This window comes from Capra hircus, chromosome 10, assembly GCF_001704415.2.
Source record: "Capra hircus breed San Clemente chromosome 10, ASM170441v1, whole genome shotgun sequence".
Lineage (NCBI taxonomy): Eukaryota > Metazoa > Chordata > Mammalia > Artiodactyla > Bovidae > Capra > Capra hircus.
The window spans coordinates 87891614-87914557 of record NC_030817.1 but is presented as its reverse complement, the minus strand read 5'-3'; the positions used below and the strand labels follow the sequence as shown (position 1 = coordinate 87914557).

The 22944-nt window shown below is 41.7% G+C and overlaps 2 protein-coding genes across 5 annotated transcripts in view; one reads left to right on the top strand and one right to left on the bottom strand.

Annotated features, from left to right (window-relative positions):
• On the bottom strand, positions 140-4852 carry RPL4 (ribosomal protein L4). The gene is made up of 10 exons (XM_005685131.3): positions 4729-4852; positions 3196-3367; positions 2896-3002; positions 2426-2564; positions 1958-2082; positions 1557-1686; positions 1145-1301; positions 775-858; positions 543-663; positions 140-460 (listed from the first exon to the last, which is right to left on the bottom strand). The coding sequence occupies exons 1-10, from the start codon at positions 4729-4731 to the stop codon at positions 230-232; spliced, it is 1269 nt and encodes a 422-aa protein (XP_005685188.1). The 5' UTR covers positions 4732-4852; the 3' UTR covers positions 140-229.
• ZWILCH (zwilch kinetochore protein) overlaps positions 5050-22944 on the top strand; it is a 42409-nt gene continuing 24514 nt past the window's right edge. The window contains exons 1-5 of one of the 4 annotated variants that reach the window (XM_005685137.3): positions 5050-5322; positions 9592-9643; positions 13753-13848; positions 19010-19128; positions 22451-22650. In XM_005685137.3, coding sequence (XP_005685194.1) covers positions 5270-5322; positions 9592-9643; positions 13753-13848; positions 19010-19128; positions 22451-22650 — 520 coding nt within the window. In that variant the 5' untranslated portion in view covers positions 5050-5269. Of the gene's footprint in view, positions 5323-9591; positions 9644-13750; positions 13849-17066; positions 17160-19009; positions 19129-22450; positions 22651-22944 lie in introns of those variants that run through there. The other 3 variants (XM_018053609.1, XM_018053611.1, XM_018053610.1) reach the window with 3 other exon arrangements.

Below are 22944 nucleotides of genomic sequence, written 5' to 3'. Positions count from 1 at the left end.
TTTATGGAACATGGCCCATTTTCCAAAGTGGTTTTGGGGGGAAGCTAAATAATGAGTTTCTGTGTATTTCTAAGTCTTTAAACCATCTGTTTCTCAAGACAAGTTACTTTAAAACCACAACTCACACAACACATCCAAGTCATGTTCCTCATTGCCTCTTTGTTCAGGTCTTTATTCAAAATTAGCTGTCCAAAATGATTTGGCATTTATGGAATAAACAAATTTAAGTTTATGCAGCAGCCTTCTTTTCCTCTGAGGTGGGTTTCTTTTCTGTGGGCTTCTTTTCAGCTGCTGGTTTCTTGGTCCCTGCAGCCTTTTTTCCCACCACAGGCTTCTTCAGCTTCTTATCACCAACAGCCTTCTTTTCTTTGTTTCCCACCACAGGCTTCTTGCCCTGAACCCCCTTCTGATCTGATTTGGCTTCTAGTGCTGCTGCTGCCTTATCCATGCGGATTTTGTGCTGCAACAAATTAGGAAGAAAATATAAGAATCAAATCTTTCTAAAACTCCACAGGTCCACCAAAACCTAAGTTACTGCTTACATTCCTGGCCTGCCGAAGAATGGTGTTCCGGCGCATGGTCTTTGCGTACGGGTTAAGCTTCAACATGATTCTCAGGTTTTTCAGTGGATTCTTCTTCAGGACTCTGCGATGAATCTTCTTGCTATAAAAAAGCAGATAACTCTATTATTAATAGTTTATACATTACCCATATTTCTGAAGTAAGTGATAGTGTCAAGCTGAACAAGAATTACTGTGAATATCAAAACTTTACCGTGGTGCTCGGAGTGCTCTTTGGATTTCTGGGCTTTTCAAGATTCTGCTAAGGTCTGTATTGAGCATCTTGTGCATGGGGAGGCTGAAAGAAAAAACATTTAACAGAGGCTTAATCCCTATTTCATAACATTAAGCTCTACAGAATCCAATCAGAATTTCCACTATACTATTTCCACATATTGCATCTGTATACAAGGAAGAAATGGCAACATAATGCATTATTTAAAAAACATGCAAATCCATTTTGAACAATATTCACAGCATATATGTGGTGAAGTCCTTGCTGTCTAAAGTGCCAAGAGTAAGACACAACTTCGTGACTGAACAACAGCATAAACATCTATGTCCAGCGTACAAATTATACTCACTTGTAGTTACTCTTGAGGGAGGCTGCTTTACGCCAAGTGCCATATAGCTCATCTAACTTTCGGAAAGCACTTTCAGTCCAAATGCAGAAACGTCCCACGTGACCACCAGGAGCAAGTTTCAAAATGTTCAGCTTGCTTACATTAAGCAGAGTGATTCCTTTGTAAAGGGAAAAGGAGAATTAGGGATCCTGTATTTCCGTAAGTGAAATGCAGATCATCTTTATAGCACCTAAGAAGTATTTTAATCACGAATGTAAACATCAAAGGTATACTTATTCACCCACGAATCAGAAGTTCCACAAAATCATGTGTTTCAGAAACACGGACCATAAAGTGGAATCTCATCATAGTAAAAGCTGGGTATGCTTGCCTAACACAGATAATTGAAACATGTAAGCAGTACAATCATTACCAGGGATGTTTCTGAAGGCCTTGATGATCCCATTGTCCTCATTATAGATGATGCAGGGTCCCCTGCGCTGGATGCGGCGCCGGTTTCTCATTTTGCCTTTGCCGGCTCTCATTCGCTGAGAGGCGTAGACCTAACAAAGTACAGTTTGGTATTCTGATTGAGATTTGATCCCTGTATTAAATCTTCATAGTTTAAAAAACTTTAGTTTTACAGATGAGGAAATTGGAGGCACAAATGACTTGCCTAAATTTAACATAGCAATGAGCTTTCAAACTCAGGGAATATGGTTCCAGAGTTCTTGCTCTCATATCCACTAAGGTTTACTTATACTGTCTTTCAGTAACCTTTTGAAATGTAAAAAAGTTTGGCAACAAACTTGTATGAAGAACCACAAAACCTACCTTTTTGATATCATTCCAGGCCTTAAGTTTCTTCAGAAGCAAAACAGCCTCCTTGGTCTTCTTGTAGCCTTCAACTTTATCTTCCACCACCAAAGGAAGTTCAGGAACTTCCTCTATACGATGACCTGACAAAGTCAATTAACACTGACCTGGTTACCCTGAACCCTTTGAAAAATGTAATCAAACCCACAAAATCAAGTGGCACATTTGCCAAATCAGAACTACCACAAAGATCATGTGTTTCAGAAACACGGACCAATTGAGTGGAATCTCATCATTTTGACAAGCGATGTAAAAATTACCTCATTACATAGTATTCACTGAGTTGTTAGACTGAAGTGGTTATAACTAGCATTTAGTAGAGGGAAATGTAGTCAGACAGTCTAGGATGAAGAGAATTCACACAGGCTATCAGGTTCAGATTTAAGAAAGGTTTACAGGATCCCTAAAAAATAAAGTATCACAAACCTTTTGACATGACCAGCGCCGGTAAGGCTGAGGCAGCCAGTGCAGAGCAGATGGCGTATCGCTTCTGCGTTGTATTCACTCTGCGGTGCCAACGTCGCCAGGTCTTGGTTGGTGCAAACATGCGGCCCCCACGACACATCTATTTTCCCAGTTAAGAATCACATTTCTCCAAGTTTAGCAATTACAATCAGGTTATGCCTTGCTCAGTAAGAATTTTCGTCACCCTTCTGAACCAGCCACTGACAGCAGGCAACTGTCGCTGAGAACAGAGTCAGACGCAAATTACGACATCATTGCAAGCAAAACCCTGTGCTGCCAAGCCGGCTTCCCAACAGCAAATCTGTATACGTGTTTTAACCCAGACATCAGTGTCTTGAGCACAAATATTTCCAAATCACTAAAATGAATAAGCCAGGTTCAGTATGCCAAATGCCACAGCTGTCCAGTCTAGGTGGTGCAACAAAGGATACATTTCCAAAAGCACCCTGACCAGAACGGTGAGTCCCGCCACCTCGAACCCTGGGAATTCGAGCCACAGCTCTGCCGGTACCCCAAGACTCAGCACTGGTTTGATGACCTGAAATTGTTCAGAAACACAAGCTTTAGCTCCTCACCACACCATCCTGTGACTACTGTGTATGGCAGCAAACAGCATCAGAACATCCAGGGAAATCATGCTGTTCAGAAACACGGACCAACGGAGTGGAATTTCATCACTGCTGTGAAGTACCCCTTAAAAAAGTCAACCCAGGAAACAGCTAAATCCATACCTGCTAATTCACTGACAGCATAGGGCTGTCTGTTGTTTTTGCGCAAGTTGGTGTGAACGAAGTTAACAATATCGGGTCGAATGGGAGCCTTGAACACAGCAGGCAAAGTGACATTTTTGCCAGATGACTCCCCCTTTTCAGAGTACACTGATATCAGTGGACGAGCACAAGCCTGAAAAAAATAAAAAAATAAATTTATATTGAGAAACATCATCAAAATCACTCTTCTCAAGCACCAACAAAAGCATTAAAGGCTCATTTACAGAAAGGTCTAGAACTTGATGAGGTAGATATCGCTTAAGCCAAATAAGTTATCAACACGCCATCAGGTCTATCAACATCAATAAGTACTTGAAAGATACCTAAATTTCTCAAGTTCTGCCACAGGATTTCCATCATTTTCAAAGAGATTGCTGTATTATTAAACTTTCAAATCGGGCCTTAGAGAGCAAAATAAAAACCATAGGGTAAGGTTTGAAAATGCAGTTTAATGTCATCCAAACTCTCATCCCAAACGTGACCAAATCTTATCTACCAGGGCTCTACTTCAAACATCCATCCTTCCCCGTCATCCCATTCCAAACACATCTTCCAAAACTTACTACTAAAAAACAGCCTTGTTACTTCTTGCTCGATTTTCTCCAGAAACTTACCCCCTGAAAGTAAAAGGTCCTAAGCATGACCTACAGAACCTGCTCAACCTTGCTGCCCACAGCCCACACTCTCTTCCAGATTCTCAGGCCTACACTCAGGGCCATCCCTCTCCTTGCTCAGATTTAACAAGTATTTTACCTAAACATACCCTTCCTCACCTAGCCTCCTTCAGGTGTCTCTGATCACGTCTTATAAAGTCCCATCACCGCCTCCTCTCCAATTCCCTGTCTACAACACTACCATCGACATTTCAATGCATCTTGACCAACTCAATTACGATCAAAGTAGCATACTAGCGCTTTTTGCATATTGTGTTCACTGAACTACCCAAGGCACATGGTGCTTTCACAAACGTTATTTATGCAGTAGCTACAAAACAAGTAAAATTTAATGCAAGACCAGAACGCTTTCAGAGGCAATCGCTAAGATAAGCACACAATAATAAGTGAAATAGAAGTTTTTTGTTTAACGAAATCTCTCTTAAAACTTCAGTATTCCTCACTAAATAGAGTATGGAGACAAACCCCCAAATTGACTCACCTAGCCTAACGCTCTGAGAATTTCCAAGTCTTCCGCGGAACCCATACTTTCTAAGATCCAAGAGAAGCTAGAATCCCAAAGGTCCCTCTGGCTCCAAGAACTGTCTGGGGTTCCTCCGTGTTACTCCAGACGCGCCCGGCGCCGGCCCGCACACGTTGCCTCTTAAGATGGCTGCCGTAGAGCATTACTACCCACGTCCCAGCCACAAACACACGCCTTTGGTCCCCATCTCCTTCTCCTCGCTTCCCCTCCTGAAGACTTCATGCTCTGAACACCCAAGCCCATTCCTGCCAAGCTCCGAAAAAAGAAACAGGTCCAGAGGAAAAGAGTTCTGCTTACCATGGCGGGGAGAGGAGAGGGCCACGCTCCTCTCACCCCGGCGGCTCCCACAGGAAAAGGAAGTGCCTAGCACTCCCACTCCATATGTAACCTTCAGCTCGTCCCCCAGCCTGCCCCGCCTCAGAATCAATTCAGGGATATAAAATATCTCTCCACCACGCTAAAACAATAAAAATAGCATATTATTTCTTCATATATGTCAAATTACGGTATTTATTGACTTCCATAGCTAAAAAGAGCTCTTAGAACCCAGGGACTCCTTTTCGCGGAGTAATCCATGAGAGGCCGTGGCCAACTATCGCGAGACGAGTGTCTTTTCCCCCTCAACCAGTATAATTTATTTTAACTTTTTCTTACGGGAAGGGGAAACTATTGAGACGGGAGACACCGCTCTGCGCTATAAAACAATAGTTTAACTGTAGAATGGAGCCTGTTGGAGGGGGTAAAAGTAGTCCCGGCAAGGAGGTCACGACTCCGTACGTCAGCGCCCGGCGCGCATTTCAGTTTGGCGGTTTCGGGTCTTCAGTCAAACTGGGGCGCGATGTGGTCGGGAGCTAACCGAGCTGCTGAGGAATTTTACGCTGGTCTCCTGCAGTGAGTTGTAGCCCCTAGTTTTGGCTTGACTTTGGCGACAGCACTTCTCCCCTGGGGTATCTCGATCTTCGCCCCAAGCCTCTTGCCGCGGACTTGGGGATTAGCGCCTTCCCAGTTTCCACCGGCGCGAATTTGTAAATTGAGTTCGCTTTCTGGGGATCTGGGAGCGGCAGAGAGGCCGGTTTTCTGCTCCATTGTGAGTTTGACCCGGTAGGCCCTGTTGCTTTTAGTCTCGTTTAGAAGAAAACGTGTACTTTGTCGCCGGCGGTGGAAGGTGACGAATTTTCCGAGAAGTGTATTATTCAATCTGATAATGCACACACAATTTGTGATATGTTAGAGGCATCGAACAGGATACAGAAAACTAGATGTTGATATAGTTCACCTGTTTAAAGCTTTGCTGGTGTGAAACGTGTTTTATAGTTTATTCAAGATGGTTTTTTGAGCAGCAGTCATAGTGATAACGTGATGGTTCAAAACACTTGTTTTACAGTGCCCTAGAAGGAGATGGCAACCCACTCCAGTGTTCTTGCCTGGGAAATCCCAGGAACGGAGGAGCCTGGTGGGCTGCCGTCTAAGGGGTCGTGCAGAGTCGGACACGACTGAAGTGACTTAGCAACAGCAGCAGGACTTCGTTTTATTCGTATAGTGAAAGTGAAGTCCCTCAGTCGTGCCCGAGTCTTTGCGACCCTATGGACTGTAGCCCACCAGGCTCCCCCATCCATGGGATTTTCTAGGCAAGAATATTGGAGTGGGTTGTCATTTCCTTCTCTAGGGCATCTTCCCGACCCAGGGATCCAACCCGGGTCTTCCGAGTTGCAGGCAGACTCTACCATCTGAGCCAACAAGGGAATCCTCATATAGTGAAGTACTAGTAATAAAGTGGATTCCATCCAGTTCTGTATCCGACACAAAAATCTAATCCAGTAGTTCTCAAACTTGAGCGCGAATCAGAATCACCTGGCAAGTTGCCAAAACAGATTGCCGGGCCCACCTCCAGAATTTTTGATTTAGTAGGCCTGGGTGGAGTGGGATGAGATGGTTAGATAGCATCTCTGACTGAATGGACATGAATCTGAGCAAACTCTGGGAGATGTGAAGGACAGGGAAGCCTGCGTACTTTAGTCCATGGTGTCACAAAGAGTCAGACAAGACTGAGGGACTGAACAGCAGCAGGTTCTGGGTAGGGCTAAAGAGTTTCCCTTTAATCAATTTCAGGCGAAGCAGATGCTGCTGGCCTGACACCACACTTTGATAACCAACTGCTGTAATCTAACCCCTTTTTCTCAATAGCATACTTGTTCATTATTTGTCTTCATTGCTTTTTATCCTGCTTATAAAAGTAGTACTGCTTGTCAGTTTTTTCAACACTGTAGAAAGATCACTAGCTTTTTTTCTTTTTTTTTTTTTTTTTTAGCATTTATTTGTATTTGTTTATTTGGTACACCAAATCTTAGTTGCAGCCCCTGAGATCTTCACTGCCATGTGTGGGATCTTTAGTTTCGGCTTGTGGGATCTAGTTCCCTGATGCGTTTGAAACCAGGCACCCCCTGCAGTGGGAGCCGGGAGTCTTAGCCACTGGATCACCAGGGAAGTCCTCACTAGCTTTTTCTTTTAATTAACAATATGTTAGATAACTTTCAGTATGACAGCCTATAGATCTGTTTTTAGTGGCTATATAATATTTCATTGTTTGGCTAGTTTATGTTTATTTAACCAGTCCCTTGTTGATAAATTTTACTTAGACTCTCGTAATTCTTTCATAAGTGTTAGTATTTCTCTCCACTTTTGAAGCATCAATTGTGTGTCTTCTCTTTAATCCCTCATATTACCTGTGTAGCCACCTGCCTACTGGAAATGTCCAAATGAGATCTCAAACTCATTATCTGCAAACTGAATCCATCTATTCCCTGCATTGTGACAGTTTCCTGAATTCTCTGAGTTAAGAGTTCCAAGTCCAAGACTGTCATCTGGTTCTATTTTCTGCCACCTCCATCCCATCTAGTCAGTCACCAGCTACCTTTGTTTTCCCTGCATCCTGACTGCTTTGTTTACCATCATCACTTTTTTCAGTACTACAAATTATTCAGTTATTTTCTGGCCTCCAAGTTGATCTCTCCACATCAGGAAGTCAGGGAGATTTTCCCATTTAAAATCTTGTAGTGAGCTCCTCTTAGCTTTCAGGATAAAGTTGAAGCCCTCTAGCAAAGTCTCTTCCTGTGCACCACCCTCTTTGAGGCTCATCACCCTGTATTGCAGTTGTTGGCTGCAGTCAAGACTGTGAGCCAGGAACTATGCATTTGTTTTATATCTTAGACTTTTAGTAAGAATTGTTGACTTAAAAAATGCACAACCTAAAACTACTGTTATTCAGGGGCCTTACTGAGTAGTATAGCCTGGCAGTCAGCTTCAGATAGCTCTAAAGAACTGTTCCTAAAAGGTAAGGGAGGAGCCAGAATATATAGGAGTTTTGCTGAGGGAAATGTAGTTGAACATCAAAAGTTTACTACTAATCCCAGGAACAGACATCTCAAGTTAATGATTATAGTGCTTTTCCACTTTTGGGAAGATGCGGGAGTCTGAGCTCATTGAAATTACTCCTTTGGTGTGTATCTTAACTGTCTAGTCCTGAATTCTCCTCAGGGGGCACCAAGGTAGCTGCAGTGGCTGATGGCTGTTGGCGGGCAGTATTGGCGGTGTATCAGAAAGACAGGCAACACTTTTTTGTTCACAGAGTGCCTGCCCATAAAATACATACTGGTGAAATGATTATTGAATGATGGTTGAATGATCCTTGAGTTACGCATGCATAGGGATAAACTTCTTTTCTCAAGGACTTACTGTGGTGGTCCAGTGGTTAAGAATCCACCTTGCAATGCAGGGGACATAGATTCGATCCCTGGTGGGGGGTCCCACGTGTCTCTCGAGCCACGCACCTACTGAGCCCACGCACTCCAGACGCAGAGAGTCACAACTAGAGAGCCCACATGACCCAGTGAAAAATCTCATGTGACTCAACAAAGATCCTGTGTGCTGCAACTAAGACCTGATACAGCCAAATAAATAAATATAGGGGGAAAAGTCACAGCCTTGTCCAAAATGACCAAAGTGAATCAGTCACAGGCCTAGTTTTTATTTCAGTGAGTTACAGAGTGGATCAAGTAATGGTATCCTGAAACTGTTCTGTTGGGTTCCTTTAGGACTCTAATGATTCTTTTGTCTTCTAGAGTGTAGATCAAGCTGATGTGCATTTTTGGTATCTTAATAGTTTATAGTTTACATGCTTTGGGATCAGCTTTTTAAAATAAATGTAATTTTACTTATTTATTTTTGGCTGTGCTGGGTCTTGGTTGCTGCTGGGGCTTTTCCGCAGCTACGGTGAGCAGGGCTACTCTGGTTGCAGTGCGAAGGCTTCTCACTGTGGTGACTTCTCTTGCTGCAGAGCACAGGCTCTAGGACGCTTCAGTAGCCTCAGTTCCTGGGCTCTAGAGCCCGGGCTCAAGGGCTGTAGTGCATGGGCTTAGCTGTCCCGAGGCGTGTGTGGGCTTCCCAGATCAGAGATTGAATCCATGTCCCCTGCCTTTGCAGGTGGGTCCTTTACCACTGGGCCACCCGGGAAGCCCCGGGATCAGCTTTCTTCAATGGAATGACAATTATGATGCATCTCAACATTTCGTGCTTCCATTTTAAGAATGCTTTAGCGTTATCCAGCTCACTAATTTCTTGGTGTCAATTCATGAAAACAGGGAGGATAGCAATAGAAACTCAAGGCCTGGGACCCTTAAATAACCTCTCCATAATTACCCACTGATTTCAGTTATTTTTGCTTCCCAAAAGTCATGTTGTAAATTACATTTTAATAGTAATTGGTACTGTGTTTTAAAAGTTATAAGAATAGAGGTAGGTGACCTAATTTCCTGCTGCCTCTGAGAAGCAGTTGTACCCAGTTTGGGGCAGCTGTCTCTCTCTTTTGTCTGGCTGTACTTCAGGACATGTGGGATCTTAGTTTTTCAGCCAGGGATGGAACCTGTCCCCCCTGCATTGAAAGAACCACCAGGGAAGTCCCAAGGGCCAGCTGTCTATTAATCTTTACCACATCTCTTTTTTTTCTTTCCTTATTAACCTAATGCTATTTTTCTGCTTCTCTTTTCCCAACTGTGCCTTAGTGCTGTCATGAGTACTCTGAATTTTTAATTTCTCTCAGTAACTCCAGAGTTTAAATGACAAAATACTGTAGCTTTATTTTTCTCATGTGTTTCTGCATTTCAGGGAATTTGATGAAAAAAAGAACGGAATCTGTAAAGACCCATTTATCTATGAGGTATGAACAACTTATTTGGTTTTTAAACAACTCAGTCATCCTAAAATTGTTTTTAAAAGTTGAGTTTATCAAAGTTGATTTACATACATTAAATGTCACCCTTTTAGAGTACAGTTCTATGAATTTTTACAAATGCATTTAGTTGTATTACCACCTCCATAATCAAGAACATTCCTATGATCTCCAAAAAAATCTCATGTCTCTTTTTACTTAACCCTTTCCCCTGTTCTGTTTTACATCTGTTTTTTCGTGTGGCCTTTTCCGAATGTCATATAAATAAAGCCATATGGTTTATACCTTTTCTGTCTGGCTTTTCTCAATAAGTATAATGCATTTGTTTTCTTTTCTTTTTTTTTAATGGCCATGCCACATGGCATGTGGGATCTTAGTTCCCCAACCAGGAGCTGAACCTTCACCCCTTGCACTGGAAGTACAGACTTTCAACTGCTCAAGTCCTGAGTATAATGCATTTGTGATTTGACTGTGGTGTGGTGTGTATCAGTAGTTCATCCCTTTTTATTGTTGAGTAATAGTCCATTGTATGAATGCAATTTGGTTATCCATTCATTAGTCAGACTGGATTGTTTGTAGTTTTTAATAGTTTTGCATAAAGCTGCTATAAACATTCGTGAATTTATTAAGCATCTAACATGCCAAGTGTTCCATAGGTAAAACTTCCCATAGAACTTAATCCTCTAAAACAGTTAACAAACTAAAATAAATTATGTCTAAAAGACTAGCTGAGGATATCATTTATGACATCAGTGTCATAAATGATAAGTGTTAATACCCATGTATATGAAATATATGAAAAGCTCTTAAAACCAATAAGGAATGAAGATAATCATAATAGGTGAATAGGTAGAGGATAAAAATAAGTTTTGGAGAAGACTGTTGAGAGTCCCTTGGACTGCAAGATCAAACCAGTTAATCCTAAAGGAAATCAGTCCTAAATATTCATTGGAAGGATTGATGTTGAAGCTGAAACTCCAGTACTTTGGCCACGTAATGCAAAGAGCCGTCTCATTGGAAAAAACCCTGATGCTGGGAAAGACTGAGGGCAGGAGGAGAAGGTTGGATGGCATCCCTGGCTCAATGGACATGAGTTTGAACAAACTCCAGGAGATAGTGAAGGACAGGGAAGCCTGGCGTGCTGCCGTCCATGGGGTTGCAAAGAGTCGGTCGGATACAACTTAGTGACTGAACAACAACAATTCAATCCACAACAGTATTTGATCAAGAACAAAGTAGATACGAGGCTCCCCTGCTCGTTCAGTGGTTGGAAATCCACCTGCCAGTGTAGGGGTCACGGGTTTGATTCCTGACCTGAGAAGATCATACATGCCCTGGAGCAGTTAAACCTGCGGGCACAACTACTGAGCCTGAGCCTCCTGGAGCCTGTGCTCTGCACTGAGAGAAGCCACTCAGTGAGAAGCCCACGCGCAGCACTGAAGACCTGCTGCTGCTGCTAAGTCACTTCAGTCGTTTCCGACTCTGTGCGACCCCATGGACTGCAGCCCACCAGGCTCCCCCGTGCCTAGGATTCTCCCAGCAAGAGCACTGGAGTGGGTTGCCATTTCCTTCTCCACTGAAGACCTAGTGCAGCCAAAAATTATTAAACTCAAAAAGTTTAGTAGATTAGAGTAACAAAGCATCCTTTGCTCTCTGTACTTGGTATCTAAATGCTTCGATTTCCAAACTAAGAAATAAATAGATTCAAGTAATGAGAGATAATTGTCAATAATAAGCATATTAGCGGCTGTTCACTGTCATTAGTGATCGAATAATGAAATTTATAAAATAACAAGATACTATGTTTTCCTAGGTGAGATGGTAAAAAGAATGTAAATAGTGTGTTGACGTAAAATGAGAATGCAAATATGTGAATATGACATTTGAAAGGCAATTTGACAGTATCAGTGTGATTTTAGATACTCATCTTAAGAAAGTAATTAAAGGGGAACTTCCCTGTTGGTCCAGTGGTTAAGACTCCGAGGAGTCTTAAGACTCTTAAGACTTCCACTGCGGAGGGCATGGGTTCATCCCTGGTTGGAGGAGCTCCACATGTTGTGGGGTGCAGAGGAGGTAGTAATTAAAGAATATTCCTTATCAGTTATTATAGCATATAATGTGAAAATGCACAAATGTTGAATAATACGGAATTAATTATGTGATGGTAGCTCCATGGCACTAGACAGCCTAAAAAAGTTTAATGGCATGGAAGGAAGTTCATGTATAAAACTTAGAATATTCTGTTTATTTATTAAGCAAAAATCTGTTGCATTATCAAAATAATATATTTCTATTTAAGTAGGTTTGTTTATATGTCTGGGAAAAGATTAGGCAAAACATACATCAATAAGACTAATAATAGTAGTGACTACTCTGGCTATGTGGGTCAAGAAACCATAGTTAGAACAAGACATGGAACAACCGACTGGTTCAAAATTGGGAATGGGGTACATCAAGACTGTATACTGTTACCCTGCTTGTTTAACTTCTATGCGGAGTACATCATGCAAGATACAGGCTGGATGAAATCACAAGCTGGGATCCAGATTGCTGAGAGAGCAGCCTCAGATGTGCAGATGATACCACTCTAATGCCTGAAAACAAAGAGGAACTAAAGAACCTCTTGATGACAGTGAAGAAGAGAGTGGAAAAGCTGGCTTGAAGCTCAACATTAAAAAATCTAAGGGACTTCCCTGGTGGTCAGTGGCTAAAACTCCCTGCTCCCAATGCATGGGACCTGGGTTCAATCCCTGGTCAGGGAGCTAGGTCCCACATGCCATAACTAAAGGTCGAAGATCCTGCACGCCACAACTAAGACCTGGCACAGCCAAAAAAAAAAAAAAAAGTCTGAGATCATGTCATCCGGTCCCATCACTTCATGTTAAGTAGAAGGGGAAATAGTGGAAGCAGTGACAGATTTTATTTTTTTAGGTTACAAAATCACCGAGGACTGTGACTGTAGCCATGAAATTAAAAGATGCTTGCTCCTTGGAAGGAAAGCTATGACAAACCTAGACAGTGTATTAAAAAGCAGACACGTCACTTTGCTGACAAAGGTCCACATAGTCAAAGTTACAGATTTTCCAGTAGTCATGTATGGATGTGAGAGTTGGACCAGAAAGAAGACTGAGCCAAAAAATTAATGCTTCGGAACTGTGCTGAAGAAGACTTGGACTGCGAGGAGATCAAACCTCAAGAAAAAGGACTTCAACCCTGAACATTCATTGAAAGGACTGTTGCTGAAGCTAAAGTTCCAGTACTTTGGCCACCTGATGTGAAGAGCTGACTCAGTGGAAAAGACTCTAATGCTGGGAAAGATTGAAGGCAAAAGGAGAAGAGAGCAGCAGAGGATGAGATAGTCAGATAGCATCATCGACCTAGTGGACATGAATTTGAGCAAACTCTGGGAGATCATGGAGGACAGAGGAGCCTGGTGTGCTGCAGTTCGTGGGGTGGCAAAGAGTTGGACACAACTCAGAGACTGAACAGCAACCGGTTAGTAGAATATAGATGAGTTTTATCTGTTAGCTATCCGTTTTCAAACTTTTCTACAATAAATGTTTATTGTAATTGGAGTGAAGAAATACACAGTACCTATAAAGTGACAAAGTACTAAATTTCATGGAACAATCAGAAAAAATAATGTTTAGTAAAGAGCTAATTTTATGGTTCCTAACAGTAAATCCAGGATGATTAGGGGAAGAGGATGTCAGTGTGATCCTAATCAAAAGGCCTTACAAGGCAGGGTGCTCTCTAGGTGGGCCTTGAAGCATACAGATACAAAATATAATAGCTAGGTTTTGTTGTGGTTTTGACCACTCTAGGCTTGCAAGGATCTTAGTTCTCCAACCTGGGATTGAACCTTTGCCCTCTGCAGTGAAAGCTTGGAATCATAACCACTGGACTTCTAGGGAATTCCCCAGCTAGATTTTCTCAACCTGAAAAACAACATGGGCAAAGAATAAATGAAATTGTATTTTTAAAACATTAAGTCTTGTTCAGTTACTTGCATAGAACTGGTCTTTATGTGTTTAAATATTTGTACATATATATATGTGTCTCTATAACATTGGTGGACCTTAATCTGTTTTTAATAGACTGATATTCAAGTGCAGTTGATCAGCAAAGGCCAACCAAACCCTTTGAAAAATATTCTACATGAAAATGAAACCATATTTATTGTGGAAAAAGTGGTAAGTAGTGCTTGGGCTTTGTGGCTAATTCTTAACAGCCAAGTTTGGTTTCTGAGGGATAATCTCAAATGTACACATGTTCATGTCAGCGTATTAGTTTGGATTCTAACATCTTTTAGTAATAAGTAGAGTGCTGTCCAATAGATAATGTGAACCACATATGTAATTAAAAACTTTCTAGTAGCTTCATAAAACAAAAAGGGGAAATTAAATTTCATACTGTAAAATTTACTTTTTCTTTTGTTTAGTTGTGTGAATTTTAACACACTTACACAGTGTGGTAGTCATCACCATAATCAGAACACGAAGCGGCTCCATCACCCTGAAAACTCCCTTGTGCTATTCCTTTAAAATCATTCCTCCTTCTCCCTCACTGTAGCGTGGTCTTTTTAAGAGTGTCATGAACGGAATCATACAAAAGTATAAACTTTTGAGTCTGGCGTCTTTCAGTATAATAATACCTTTGAGATTCATTCAGGTTGTATGTGTTTAGTGGTTCTTTTAGTTGCTGATCCATTCCTGATGCAGAGAGCTAAATAAACAAGGAATATGGTCATCTTTGTACAAAGTCCTATGTGAGCACAAGTTTTCTTTACTGTAAATAGCTAGGAATAGGATTGCCGGGTCTGAAATGTTTATAATGTTTTTTAAAAATCTAATGTTAATCATTTCAATAATTAGTATAAAAATCAAAATGAGATTTTAAGCTCTTTTTTTCCATACTGCATCTTCAAAATTTGATATGGATTTTACACTTAAATCTCAATTTGATCTGGCCACATTTCAGGTGTTCAAAACCCATATGTGACTGGTGGATGGCTATTGTCACACACAGCATAAGTCACTATGACTCATGAATTTCTACTTTAATTTTCTCTTGTTAAATCTAACAAGAGTTCAGTTCAGTCTCTCAGTTGTGTCCGACTCTTTGCAACCCCATGAATCACAGCACGCCAGGCCTCCCTGTCCATCACCAACTCCCGAAGTTCACCCAGACTCAAATCCATCGAGTCAGTGATGCCATCCAGCCATCTCATCCTCGGTCGTCCCCTTCTCCACCTGCCCCCAATCCCTCCCAGCATCAGAGTCTTTTCCAATGAGTCAGCTCTTCGCATGAGGTGGCCAAAGTACTGGAGCTTCAGCTTTAGCATCATTCCTTCCAAAGAAATCCCAGGGCTGATCTCCTTCAGAATGGACTGGTTGGATCTCCTTGCAGTCCAAGGGACCCTCAAGAGTCTTCTCCAACACCACAGTTCAAAAGCATCAATTCTTCAGCGCTCAGGCTTCTTCACAGTCCAACTCTCACATCCATACATGACCACAGGAAAAACCATAGCCTTGACTAGACGGACCTTAGTCGGCAAAGTAATGTTTCTGCTTTTGAATATACTATCTAGGTTGGTCATAACTTTTCTCCCAAGGAGTAAGTGTCTTTTAATTTCATGGCCGCAGTCACCATCTATAGTGATTTTGGAGCCCAAAAAAATAAAGTCTGACACTGTTTCCACTGTTTCCCCATCTATTTCCCATGGAGTGATGGGACCGGATGCCATGATCTTCATTTTCTGAATGTTGAGCTTTAAGCCAACTTTTTCACTCTCCTCTTTCACTTTCATCAAGAGGCTTTTTAGCTCCTCTTTCCTTTCTGCCATAAGGGTGGTGTCATCTGCATATCTGAGGTTATTGATATTTCTCCTGGCAATCTTGATTCCAGCTTGTGTTTCTTCCAGTCCAGCGTTTCTCATGATGTACTCTGCATATAAGTTAAATAAGCAGGGTGACAATATACAGCCTTGACGTACTCCTTTTCCCGTTTGGAACCAGTCTGTTGTTTCATGTCCAGTTCTATCTGTTGCTTCCTGACCTGCATACAGATTTCTCAAGAGGCAGGTTAGGTGGTCTGGTATTCCCATCTCTTTCAGAATTTTCCACAGTTTCTTGTGATCCACACAGTCAAAGGCTTTGGCATAGTCAATAAAGCAGAAATAGATGTTTTTCTGGAACTCTCTTGCTTTTTCCATGATCCAGCAGATGTTGGCAATTTGATCTCTGGTTCCTCTGCCTTTTCTAAAACCAGCTTGAACATGAGGGAGTTCATGGTTCATGTATTGCTGAAGCCTGGCTTGGAGAATTTTGAGCATTACTTTACTAGCATGTGAGATGAGTGCAATTGTGCGGTAGTTTCAGCATTCTTTGGCATTGCCTTTCTTTGGAATTGGAATGAAAACTGACCTTTTCCAGTCCTGTGGCCACTGCTGAGTTTTCCAAATTTGCTGGCATATTGCTTTCACAGCATCATCTTTCAGGATTTGAAACAGCTCAGCTGGAATTCCATCACCTCCACTAGCTTTGTTCATAGTGATGCTTTCTAAGGCCCACTTGACTTCACATTCCAGGATGTCTGGCTCTAGATGAGTGATCACATCATCATGATTATCTGGGTCGTGAAGATCTTTTTTGTACAGTTCTTCCGTGTATTCGGGACCTTCTTATTTTTTTCATCACTTTATAATTACATTGTTACACCTTTGTGTTTTAAATAGGGGAACCGTTCTGGCCGAGCAGTAGCAGTGGTTTTAGTTGAGTGCTGATAATGCTGTCATTTTACACAGTTACTTTGGGGCCAGGACCCGTTTTTTGGGTTTATCGTTTCTTGAAGTAGATAGAAACAGGATATAACAGGAGAAAGTGGACATTCCTTCAGAAGGAATGCCTGTTTGCTTTAGGACCTGCATGCTGTCTGGATGGGGATTGGGATGCATGGACAGAGAGCACTCTGTTTTACATACTACACGAAAACTCCTTTCTGAGGAGAGGACTACTTTATTTTTTTTTGTATTAGTGATGCTTATTTATGGTGGACAGATGCTTGGAAAATAATTATAAGTGAATTATGTGGCTGAATTTAGACTTCTGTTATGAGGAGAGAGAAAATGTGTGTAGAGCAAAAGCTGAAAGATGAAAATGAGTTTCTAGGGAACGGTAAAGAGGAGCAGAGGAGTTTGTGGAAATTGGTTGAGATACTAGTGAGAAAACAGCTTGGAGTTGTGAGGACTTACCTGGAGTTCAGGGAGGTCCTGGCATTTTTGGATGGGAAACAACTAAAATGGCCTTCATGTCTGCAAAGGTCAATAGAGCTTACAGCATGAGTTTTAGTTAGGTGGATAATACTGAAAAGTAGGATGGAAGGGAAAATGACATTTCTTGGATACTTCTAGGAACTATTTGGAAACCCAGGCCTAGAAGGGAATAAAATCTGGAATCTGGCAGAAGAAATTCAAAGTTGAGGATACATCTAGGTCAGATAACTAGTAAGTATTCACTGCTGGAAGACCTTAGTGGACAGGAACTTGGGTTTTGAAGTCAGACTACCTAGATCAGGGGTTTCCTTGATGGCTCTGTGGGAAAGAATCCACCTGTAACATAGGAGACCCTGGTTCGATTCCTGGGTCAGGGAGATCTTCTGGAGAAGGGATAGGCTACCCACGCCAGTATTCTTGGACTTCCCTTGTGGCTCAGCTGGTAAAGAATTCGCCTGCAATGTCGGACACCTGGGTTCGATCCCTAGCTTAGGAAAATTCCCTGGAGAAGGGAAAGGTTACCCACTCCAGTATTCTGGCCTGGAGAATTCCATGGACTGTATAGTAGTCCATGGGGTCGCAAAGAGTTAGACTCGACTGAGCAACTTTCACTTTACCTAGATCCAAATGTGGGTTTTGCCACTCAGCTGCTTATTCTATATAAGCTATTCAGCCAACCACTAGCTCAGTTTTCAGTCCATAAAATAGGGTTATTAATAGGATCTTTCTCAGGGTTTTTATGAAGAATAAAAGAAAGCTTAGAACAGTAGCTCGTACATAGTACATGCTCAGGAAATGTTATTTCGTTTAATTTTTGTTATTATTGGCAGTACTGAGCTATTTCACTACTTAAACATGTGGATATGAGAAACAAATGAGAGCTGAGAGTCCTGAGAGGAATAGACTTAAGAAGTAAGGGCTGTGCATTAAAAAGAATGAAATAATGCCATTTGCAGCAACATGGCTGGACCTAGAGGCTGTCATACTGAGCCCGAGACACAGCGACTTGGCTTGCACAGGCTGCAGGGCTCTGCTGGGTGCTGGAAACCCTTCAGATATGTGTCTTCCTGAAAACCAACCAAAGTTGTTGCTGCTGTTTTAATTTTAAGAATTCTATTTGAATATCTTTCTAAAAGATAGGTTTCTTCCTTAATATACCATTGACTCCTGAACAACACAGGGCTTGAGCTGCCCCACCATCTGTGTTGCTGAAAATCCTAGTGTACCTTTACAGTTGGCCCTCTGTATCTGTGGTTCTACATCCACAGGTTCAACCAATCATGGACTGTCTAGTACTGCAGGGTTAATATTTACCATTAAAAAAATCCACATGTAAATGCACCTGCCTAGTCCAAACTTGCATTGTTCAAGAGACGACTGTATTGGTATAGTAGTTTAGTATATACTTCTACCAGGACAGGGAGACCTGGCATGCTGCAATCCATGGGGTCGCAGAGTCAGACACGACTGAGCAACTGAACTGAATTACTAGTATGGTATAGTATTAGTACTAGTGTTATAGTATGCAATTAATATTATAGTGTAGTGAAATTGGGAACAATATTAGGATTATAATATATTATTAGTACCAGTGTTATAGTATAATATAGCATAGAATTAGTTTAATATAGCAAATCAATATAGTCTGGAACCATATACCCTATATTTCTATAATAATGAGGTAACTAACGTCAGCTGCTGTAACAAATCCTGGAGACTTAGAAAGTGAGTAGAAAGGGCTATGAACCTTCAAGTTTGGGGAATGACAAAATCAGGGAGTCTCCCATGGGTTTCCCTCGGTGTTTTGTATATAATTTGTACATGGTAGAGCACTTCCTTTTCTGATGGCGTCATATACTTCCTTTATCAGTGCAGCATAGATCAATATCTTCTTACAGGACAGTGGAAATACTTCTGATGAGTGGTGAGATGGATTGGTACCCCATTGGTTTCTAGCTATGATTCTTGTCATAACCCAATCATTTTGCGCTTCAGGGTCTGGAAATCAGTACATTGTTCTAGCATAGTGAAGAGTACCGTAGTGTTCTCTTATCTGGTTAAATAATTAAATGTTTTTAAAGCCTTTAGAAAAGGAAGAACCAAGTCATATTGAAGAGCTACAGTCTGAAGACACTGCTATTTCTGATCTCTCTACTGGTGAAAATGTTGGGCTGCTTGCTTTACCAATTGGGAGAGCCAGGTAGGTTTTTCTTACAGTAGGGGTGGAGGGTAGGATTTAAATTCCCCTGGCAGGCTACAGTCCATTGAGTCGCAAAAGAGTCAAACACAATTTAGCAATTAAACAACAAGAAATTCTTATAAACATTGGGGAAAGCATAGGTATTTAGCCCAGATCCCTCTCTTTCTCCCTCCCCCACCCCCTTGATGTATAGACTTAATGCTGTAAGAGTAGTTCTAAGTACTTGACTGTCCCATGGGTAACTCAGGTGTGACTAAGATGACTCTGCCTTTTCTCCATTCCCTTCTGCTGTTCAATGTTGTTGCTTTGTAATTGTTTTCCTTACTTCTCATCTGGTTCCTTGCCAATCTTTTTTCCTCACTCCTGCCAGAGTGATTGTATGAAAGCCTGATTATGTTGCTTCCATGTTTAAAAAGCCTCCCGTGGTCCTTTTGCCTCGTGATAAAATCCAGATTCCTCCTGAGTGATGCATAGGACACTAAAGAACCTTCAGCCTCCAGTCCAGTGCCCAGCAGGGATTTGGAAATATGCAGGGGTACTTTTTGATTGTCACGATGACTCAGGGGAGCTGTTGGCCTGAGCCATGGATGGTAAATGTTATGCAATGCCTGGGGCTCTCCTGTCCAGTGAGGAATTATCCCACCCACATGCCAGAAGTACCCCTGTTGGAATCCCTACTGCCTCTGTCTGCTTAGCCAGCTTCACTACCCTCCCACCTCCTACCATGTGACCAGTCTCTCTCAACTCCAAAACCAAAAGTATTTGCTATCAGGGAGTCCTGGAGGATCTGGTCATATATATAATATTAGAGAATAAGGGGTCTTCCCTGGTGGTCCAGAGGTTAGGACTCTGCCTTCCAATGCAGTGGGGGTGCGGGTTTGATCCCTGGTCAGGGAGCTAAGACCCCACATCCCTCCTGGCCAAAAAGACAAAGCATAAAGCAGAAGCAATGTTGTAACAAATTCAGTCAGGACTTTAAAAATGGTCTACATTAAAAAATTGTTAAACAAGAAAATACTGGAGAATAAGGACTATACTGCTACTGCTAAGTCACTGCAGTCATGTCTGACTCTGTGCAACCCCATAGACGGCAGCCCATCAGGCTCCCCCGTCCCTGGGATTCTCCAGGCAAGAACGCTGGAGTGGGTTGCAATTTCTTTCTCCAATGTAGGAAAGTGAAAAGTGAAAGTGAAGTCTCTCAGTCATGTCCGACCCTCACTGACCCCATGGACTGCAGCCTTCCAGGCTACTCTGTCCATGGGATTTTCCAGGCAAGAGTACTGGAGTGGGTTGCCATTGCCTTCAGTAGTATTCAAAGTGACTTCAGAGTGGGTTTTTTTGTTTTGTTTTGCTGTGTAAAACTTTTAAAATCTTTTGTAGTCAATCACTCTTTAATGGCTTCTTGATTTTAAGTCATATTTGGCCTTTTTTTCTTTCCTCTCCCACAACTTGAGAATTTTTTTATTCACGTTGTTTTCTCCAGCCAGTGTTTGTTTGGATTCATCCATATGCTTATCATTTCTTTGCTCTCCATTTTTTCTTGCATTTCAGACCTTCCTTCTGGGATTATTATATTTCTTTTCTGAAGTACAGTCCCTTAGAAATGCCTTTTCTGAACATATGTTGGTAATAAATTTACTTTTCATCTCTGAAAATTGTTAAGCTGTATTTTTGGGTAACTTTTAATTCTGATGCACTCTCAAATTTACAGAGAAGTGTAAAAGAACAGTACAAGAACTTCTGTGTACCCTTAACCAGGTTTCACCAAAATTTACACTTTGCTGCCTCTGCTTTGTGATTCTATGGCTTATTCCTCCTCCCCTCTCCTCCTCCTCTTATTCCTGTCCACACCCCATCTATATAACCACACACACACATTTTTGTAATGAAATATTGACAGTATGTTGGAGACACTGTGTTCTTTTACCCTTGAATACCTCACTATATATTTCCTAAAACCTAGTACCTTCTCTTGTATAACCACAAAACAGTCATCAACATCTGGGAATTTAACATTGTTAAAATAATACTATCTAACTCACAGACTATATTCAAGTTTTTGTGTTCGGTGACTAATGACCTCAAGCATCTCTTTTATGTATTTATTGACTTCTTTCTTCCTTCTCCCACCCCGGCTTTATTGAGAAGTAATTGACATATTCTGTTATTTCTTTTGCTTAATCTCAGAGCCTGCTTCCACTCCCATTGACCCTGTAGCCCCACCATACTGAGCTCTCTGCTTGTAGTAGCTATACTTTGTCAGTTTTTGGTGTGTGGATCTTGATCTGTCTGGTGTGCCCGGCTCTCACTTCTCCGGTGAAACATTTCTGTATTTTGCCACTTAATTTCCAGATTTTTGTTTCTGGGACACTGTGATAGTGTGATGTATAAGAAGAAGCATATTTGGTCTTGGTCCACTGTTCCTAGAACCCAGCTCCTAAAACCCTTTGGAATTTCCTAGGGATTGAGAAGAATAAAGGTGTCTTTTTTAATGCTAGTGAAGTGGCTTTTGGACCTCCCCACCCCGAGTAAATTATGGATGGGGGCTGGTTGCTTGGGGAACCAAGCCTGTGAGTAAGGGGTTAGAAGTTTGAGTCCCACCCAACCTCTGGAAGGGAGAGGGGCCAGAGTTTGTTAAGTTTAGTCACCTGGTGAGGGGTTGGGACTCAACCCCTCCCTAAGTTCAATTAGTCACCATTGTGACTATGTAATGAAACCTCCATTAAAACCCAAAAGGAGAGGGCTTGAAGAGCTTCTGGGTTGGTGAACACGTGGAGTTACGGGGAGAGCAGCTTGCTGGAAGAGGACATGGAAGCTCTGTGCCCTTTTCCCCATACCTTTTCCTTTGCTTCCCTTCCATCTGGCTGTTCCTGAGTTCTACCCTTGTGTAATAAACTAGTAATCTAGCAAGTAAAATATTTCTCTGAGTTCTGGGAGCAAATTAATTGAACTTAGGGAGTGGGTTGTCAGAACCTGTGATCTGTAGACACATAGATGACAACTTGGACTTGGAACTGGCAATACAAGTTGGAGGTGAGGCAGTCTTGTAGGACTGAGCCTTTAACCTATGGTTGCTGATGCTGTCTCTGGATAGATAGTGTCAGAACTGAGTTGAATTGTAGGATACCAGCTAGTGTCAGAGAATTGCTTAGTGTAAGGAAAAAAAACCCACTTTGGAATTGGTACAGAATATTAGATGGTGATCAGAAGTGGGATCAGAGTCAGCACCGTAGCTACTGTTCATAATATCTTTGGAAAAGAAAGCTTCTGACTGATCAATGATCTCTACCTCTAATTTATTCTTCCTCCTCTTGTTTCCAAGGCAGTTAATTGGATTTTATACCATGGCTCACAATCCTAATATGACCCATTTGAAGATTAATCGGCCAGTTACTGCCCTTCCTCCTCTATGGGTAAGGTGTGATGGTTCAGATCCTGAAGGTATCAGTTGGCTGGGAGCTGAGCTTATCTCAACCAGTAGCAACATCACAGGAGTTGTCTTGTACATGGTCACCTGTAAAGGTGAGAGCTCACTCCTCTTTTGTGGAGGTGTGTGTATTTATTTATTTGTGTGATCACTGTTTCATAGTTTTTACTAAAACTTGATACATATCAAGAGCGAAGGGCACACAGTGAAACTTGTGTAAGCCACCGCGAGTCTACTCTAGCGTGTAACCTGCAGCGTGTGGGAGATATTTCAGAGACAGATTTCCAGAAGTCTAAAGAGTTGTTTATGGCTGTTTTATTTGGGTTTCATTTCATTTACATGTGTATATTTTTTGAAATTTTCACTGGAAAATTAAAAAGTTGAATATA

What these genes read in the sequence shown, in the direction of transcription:
- RPL4 (XM_005685131.3), bottom strand. An exon ending in TGCTGTCAGTGAATTAGCAG is followed by an intron (nt 3,003 to 3,195) that starts GTATGGATTTAG and finishes GAACAATTTCAG; the next exon opens with GTCATCAAACCAGTGCTGAG. An exon ending in AGAGCACTCCGAGCACCACG is followed by an intron (nt 664 to 774) that starts GTAAAGTTTTGA and finishes GCTTTTTTATAG; the next exon opens with CAAGAAGATTCATCGCAGAG.